This window comes from Lonchura striata, chromosome 19 (genome assembly GCF_050655825.1).
Source record: "Lonchura striata isolate lonStrDom1 chromosome 19, ASM5065582v1, whole genome shotgun sequence".
Lineage (NCBI taxonomy): Eukaryota > Metazoa > Chordata > Aves > Passeriformes > Estrildidae > Lonchura > Lonchura striata.
Window position 1 is genome coordinate 8,285,963 of NC_140721.1, and position 5,555 is coordinate 8,291,517.

At 57.3% G+C, this 5,555-nt stretch overlaps 2 protein-coding genes across 2 annotated transcripts; both read left to right on the top strand.

The window, feature by feature from the left end:
• Positions 1–934: 934 nt before the first annotated feature.
• LOC146765792 (uncharacterized) lies at positions 935–2,692 on the top strand. The gene is made up of 3 exons (XM_085557053.1): positions 935–1,755; positions 1,902–2,024; positions 2,198–2,692. The coding sequence occupies exons 1-3, from the start codon at positions 1,186–1,188 to the stop codon at positions 2,321–2,323; spliced, it is 819 nt and encodes a 272-aa protein (XP_085413179.1). The 5' UTR covers positions 935–1,185; the 3' UTR covers positions 2,324–2,692.
• Positions 2,489–3,621, top strand: LOC146765793 (uncharacterized). Its single transcript, XM_085557054.1, has 2 exons — positions 2,489–2,530; positions 2,624–3,621. The coding sequence occupies exons 1-2, from the start codon at positions 2,489–2,491 to the stop codon at positions 3,323–3,325; spliced, it is 744 nt and encodes a 247-aa protein (XP_085413180.1). The 3' UTR covers positions 3,326–3,621.
• The last annotated feature ends 1,934 nt before the right edge of the window (positions 3,622–5,555 follow it).

Below are 5,555 nucleotides of genomic sequence, written 5' to 3' on the forward strand. Positions count from 1 at the left end.
ATCTGACTTGGAGGAAATTGTACAAAGGCGTTACCCAGGGAGACTCTTTGCCCTGAACTCCAGAGGAGAAAGGAGTCTATGTCCCAACAACCCTAAAGCTCAGCAGAGGGCTCACGGGGTTCCTCCTGCACCTCTGGCATGAGGAACAGCACCCCACTGCTTCCCTGGCAAAGGCTGATCCCAGTGGATGCTCCCAACCAGGCCCTGGCTTTGCTGTGCCAAACCAGCGAGTGGCCACATCTGAAACCCAGGTGGAAGCAGCAGGTTGGTGATTCTCTCAGAGGGACTGAGCTCTGTGGGGCTGCTGGCCCTTACCCAAGCTTCTGCCCAGGAGCTGCTTGGGGGGATCCCTCTCCTGGTGAGGAAACAAACATAAATGGACCCTTTGGGCTTCATCTGGGCGTTGTGGTTGTTGCGGTGCCCAGCCCGTGGTCACTCCCACTGACAGTTCACTGCACAGGAAAGCCAGGCTTAGTGCCTGCTCCACACTGCAGGAAGAAATTAAGAACATGAGATGCCCCAGACGGGACACTGACACAGCAGATTAACAACTGGCTGAGCTGTAACTCAAGTCTTAAATGGATTAAAAGAAAAATAGTGAGGTCTCTCCTGTCCTGTGAGACTTTCAGCTCTTCAGTCACTAAATAGCTCCAAAGGGGCTGGAGAGGGACTTGGCATAAGGGCCGTGAACAACAGAACACGGGGAATGACTTCACACTGTGAGACAGCAGGGTTAGATTGGGAATTGGAAAGAAAATCTTCCAGCGAGGGTCACAATGCCTTGGCATTGGTTGCCCAAAGAAACTCTGTCTGCCCCATTCCTGAAAGTGTCCAGGGCCACGTTAGACGGACCTTGGACCTTGGTGGAAGGTGTTCCTGCCCATGGCAGCGGATTGGAAAGAGAGGATCTTTGAGGTACCTTCCAGCCCAAGCCATTCCATGACTCTATGACTTCATGAGTCTGTGACCCAGTGGCGAGGTCCCAGGGGTGAGGTGTGCTGCCTGGCAACGGGAATTGTGATGAAAAGGGGCAGGAGCAGAACAGGCTCCAGTCCTCTGAAGGACACGGAAGGAGGAAGGAGCCCGTTGGCTACTCATCCTTTTTAATATTGCGTTTGCTCACCCCTGACAGACCCAGCTGGGCAGGAAGGCTTGTGACCCACCAGGGACTGACTGTGTGCAGACATGGCAGCATCCCTGGACACACTCAGCCTCTCCCAGATGCTGGATCTCGCCATCGGGACGCCCCAGAAGGGGATCATTCACTTTGCAGCCATGCGAAAACTGCTGCAGGCCGTGCTGGAGCACCTGGACGTGCAGTACCTCACCAGCCAGGAGCCCTGGCCGGGCCAGCTGAGTGGCCCCTCACTGGCTGATGTGGCCACTGACATGGAAAAGATGAAGAAGGACATGGAAGACTACAAGAAACACATGTCCAAGGTAGAGGCTCTTCCCAGCCCCTGGGGCACTCCCCCAGCAGACAGCCCCTCCCCGCTTCCTCAGACAGCGCTGCTTGGCACTGCCCTCACTGCCCTGGCACAGTCCCTGGCAGGGGCTCTTTGCCACCTGGATGGGCTTCAGTGCTCTGGCACCGAGCCGGCCTGGGGCAGGTGGCACTGGGACTCTCCCTGCCCACCTGGATGGCCACGGGCTGCCCGTGGCAGGGTGGAGCTCCTTGGGGTGTTGCTGCCCTGGCCATCACCTCTGACATCCCTGTTGGTCGGACTGTTTCACAGGTTCTTCGTGAGGAGTTTGGTGCGATAAAGGCAGAAAATTCCCGCCTATCAAAGGAACTGAAGAAGTTCCAGGAGAGACAGGTCTCTGCAGACTACTGTGGTAGTGAAGGCTGTTTTCCTCAAAGACACTCCACAACTTGCCTCTCTCACCATTTTCTCCTACAGTCCTACATGGCTGCGGACATGAAGAAGATCCAGATGATGCAGGATGAGGTGAAGTGCTGCTGGGAGCAAGTTTTGGGCCTGAGACAGCAGCCTGGACCCTCAGCCCTGCTGGCTGGAGGCTCAGTACCCTTGGCCCTGACAGATGCATGGACCGTGCTGCCTGCAGAGCCCTGCCAGCCTGGCCGAGCCCGGCCCTGCGCTGTCCCCAGGGCTCCACAAAGCACAGCAGGGCTCAGGGCCTTGCAGGTCCCCACTGACCCTCCCACAGGCTCACTGCCACCACTCCTCTCTCCTAGGACATGACGCTCATCCAGGACCTCCAGGAGGAGATGGACAGGATAAAGACAACACAGATACGCATGGAAGGAGATGTAAAGAAGGTTAAGGAGACGCTTCCCATTGTAAGCTGTTGGTCCCTGTAATTTTCAGGTTCTCATGGGGAACATCAATGTGATTCCAAGGGCAGGGTTTGGGATCAGGGTCTCAGGACCAGGTGGAGGAGCCTGGGTCTGCCATGTAGCTGAAGGGCCCCCACGCTGGCACCACAGGATGTCCCTGCCCTGACTCTACCATCACTGGCTTTCCAGATGAAGAAGCTGGGGGAGGACCTTAAAAAGCTGAGGGAGGATGCAAGCAAGTGGAAAGAAGAGAGCAAGAAGGAGATCTCTCAGCAAATTGAGTAAGAGGACAGGAGTGGGTTTCATACCCTGTGGAACTGCAAGGGAGCCCAAAGGGTCTGGCAGCATCCTGGTTTGCGGGCACAGCACAGTGCCCTGCAGCCCTGCAGGGGTAACCCTGACTTTGTCCCCATCCCGCTGCTCAGGGCTTTGCGTCAGGACACAAAATGTGAGCTGCAGAAGATGGGAGAGCAGCAGGAGATGAGGTATTCCACACTGGAGCAGCTGGTGACTGAGACAGCCAACCAAGTGAATGAGCAGGTGAGGTCCTGGAGGAGCACTCCCACCATCGCTGGCTTGATGCACAACCCCTGCAGGGGCTCCTGGACATATTCTCTGACTGTCTGGTGCCACCTTGCACTCTTGATTCCATTCATCCCACCTCTGAGCCAATTTCTTCTGCCTGTCCTGCAGTTTGGCAGTACAGGAGAGGCAACATCTGGCCTAGGGGAGGAGCTGCAGGAGGGGAATGGAGACTGCTCCAGTTGCACTTTCAACATCAGAGCATATTTGGGGAAGCTCCTCCAGCGCTATGAGAAACTCCAGGAGAAGGTGGAATCCCTGGAGTCCTGGCAGATGCCCAGGGGAAAGCTCAAGAAAATGATGAGGAACTGGGGACAGGTAGGCTGTGGACAGCATGGGGGATTGAGGACATCCCCAGCTCGATATGCTGAAGTCTCAGGGAGGCCCAAACTGTCCAAATTGGCCTGGACCTGTCAGCAACATGGACACCAATTAAAGCCATGATGCAAACGTCCTGTTGACACTGAGAGCTCATGGCCACAGGCTGAGAAATGCGGGTCTGCCCCTGTGGAGCAGCCGGACTCCCTTTTGTTCAGTGCCATGTTCTTCCTTCCCTGAAGCTGGAGCATGACCATGAGCGGCTGCACTACATGGAGGCAACACTTGTACAGATGAGAGGAGACTGGGAGAAGCTCAGCTTTGTTTCTGGGACCTTGCAGAAAGATGCTGAACAAAAGCAGAAAGCAATTGAGGTGTGTGGCTGAAAATCCTGTGGTGCCAGAGCATGCCCCAGGCCCTCGTGATTCCAGGGAGGGATCACAAGATTGTCTCCTGCCAACCCTTTCAGCACTGTGATGGTTCAAGTGCCTTTCCCCAGGGTTTTTGGGCAAGGGGAGTGGGTTGTGTTCTCCTGGCCAGGAGGCAGCTCCATATTTGCTGTGATGTTATGGATTCCTTTCTGTACTAAAAGATGCTGTTCCAGTCTCTGGAGAAAGTGCAGAGGGAGAAAACAGATGAGCAGGACGTGATGGCAGCAATGGACATGGTACAGTCTCAGTGGGCCTCTCTGCCAGCCCAAGGGTTTCCAGGCAGGGTGCCAAATGCCCCTTGTCCCTTGGGGACTGGGTGGCAGAACTGACCTGGGGAGGGAGAATTTCCCGAGCATGTTGGGGTTCCCTCACCCTCCCTATGGTGGGACCAAACCCACCCTGGTGATGGGGCACATGGGGCCACAGCACCCCGAGAGGGGCATGATGGCCTGGAGGAAGCACTTCTCCCTCTGCCCCTCACACGCGCTGGCCCTGCCTGTTGTTCCTCATCCTTTTCCCCATCGCTCTCCTGCCGTTCCCCTCTGCTAGAAGGCGGACAAAGCTGCCTTGGGCAGCAAAGTCGATTGCAGCCAATATGAAGCATATATGTATCAGCTGGATGAGAAAATACAGGAATTGCAGAGCCAGATTTCGGGCCAGGAGGAGCACTGGAACAATATGCAGCAGCAGGTCAGCCGTGTGGTGGAAGAAAAGGTGAGGAGTACCTTGTACCCAAAATGACAAACTGGCGCCTTTGGGACTCAAGAGCCTGAGGCAGCATCCCTCTGAGGATCCCCCTCCAGGCTTTTCCCTGGAGGGCTCCATGTCACATCCCGGGGCAGCTGGCTGAGGCTGTGCACCTGTTCACAGCTGGATCGCCTGGAGCTGAACACATTCAGCTCCCAGATGGAGGAGACGTGGAACAGGAACATGGAGGAACTTGAGAACAGGCTGATGCGTGAAAACGCTGCTGGGATTAGGAAGTGAGTGTGATGGAGATTCTGATGGCTTTAGGGACAGCAATGGTCTCGTTCCCTCCAGCTGTCCCACTCGCTCCCCTTGTGCTCCCCTGCCTTGGGATCAATTCAGCTGCTCAATGAACCATGGGGATGCTGATGAAACAGCTGCACCTTCTCCTTCCACCAGCAGCAGGTTCCACACAGGAAAGGAGGCACAAGAACAGGGCACCTGCAGGACAGAACCATCCCAAAGCAAAATGGGGCTGTGGGTGCAAAGGCTCCCAGAAGCCAGGGTGGGAGATGGCAACTGCTCCTCGCAGGCAGGGCTGTGGGACGCAGGGTCCCAGAGCTGGGTCGTGCCCTGCCCTCCTGGCCGTGCACACAGGGGACTTTGGTGCCAGAGAGGGGCTGAAAGCGCTGCAGGGGCTGCTTGGGATGGTGACACGGGTGCCTGTGCCCTTCAGCTGGCAGCAGCCAGCACGCTGGGGATGGGGAGAAACAGGCTCAAGAGCCCACGGTTCAGCCTGCAAACACGCCGTGACCCTGTGCAGTGACCTGCCCGGCACCCGGCTGCTGCCAGCCGCTGCTGCCTGTGTGCGGGCAGGGCTGTGGCCCCAGGAGCTCCCCCAGCCCTCTTCTCTCACCCTCCTTAGGCAGCTGCCAGTCCCTTTCACGTGCCTGTCCTGTGACCGCATGCTCACCGTGCAGGTCCCTGGCCAGTGAGTAGCACCAGTGCCCCAGGGGCAGCGGGGCTGGGATGGGGGGAGATGGGTGCCAGCAGTGACCGCTGTGCTGGGCACAGGGTGACAGGCTCTGCTTGGGAGGCCCTGATGTGGGGAGCCCCCTCTGCAGCCCTGCCGTCAGCAGGGTGTGGGGACTCATCCCGAGGGCTACAGGCAGCGGGGTACTGTGGGGTGCAATCCTCTGGGTTTGGGGGTGCTGCCTCCAACAGGAGCAGGTTGTTTG

Coding starts and splice junctions, on each gene's coding strand:
- LOC146765793 (XM_085557054.1), top strand. CDS start 2,489: ATGAAGAAGCTGGGGGAGGACCTTAAAAAGCTGAGGGAGGAT. Junction 2,531..2,623: donor TTAAAAAGCTGAGGGAGGAT/GCAAGCAAGTGG, acceptor TGGAACTGCAAG/GGAGCCCAAAGGGTCTGGCA.
- LOC146765792 (XM_085557053.1), top strand. CDS start 1,186: ATGGCAGCATCCCTGGACACACTCAGCCTCTCCCAGATGCTGGATCTC. Junction 1,756..1,901: donor GGTTCTTCGTGAGGAGTTTG/GTGCGATAAAGG, acceptor TTTCTCCTACAG/TCCTACATGGCTGCGGACAT. Junction 2,025..2,197: donor CCCTGCTGGCTGGAGGCTCA/GTACCCTTGGCC, acceptor CCTCTCTCCTAG/GACATGACGCTCATCCAGGA.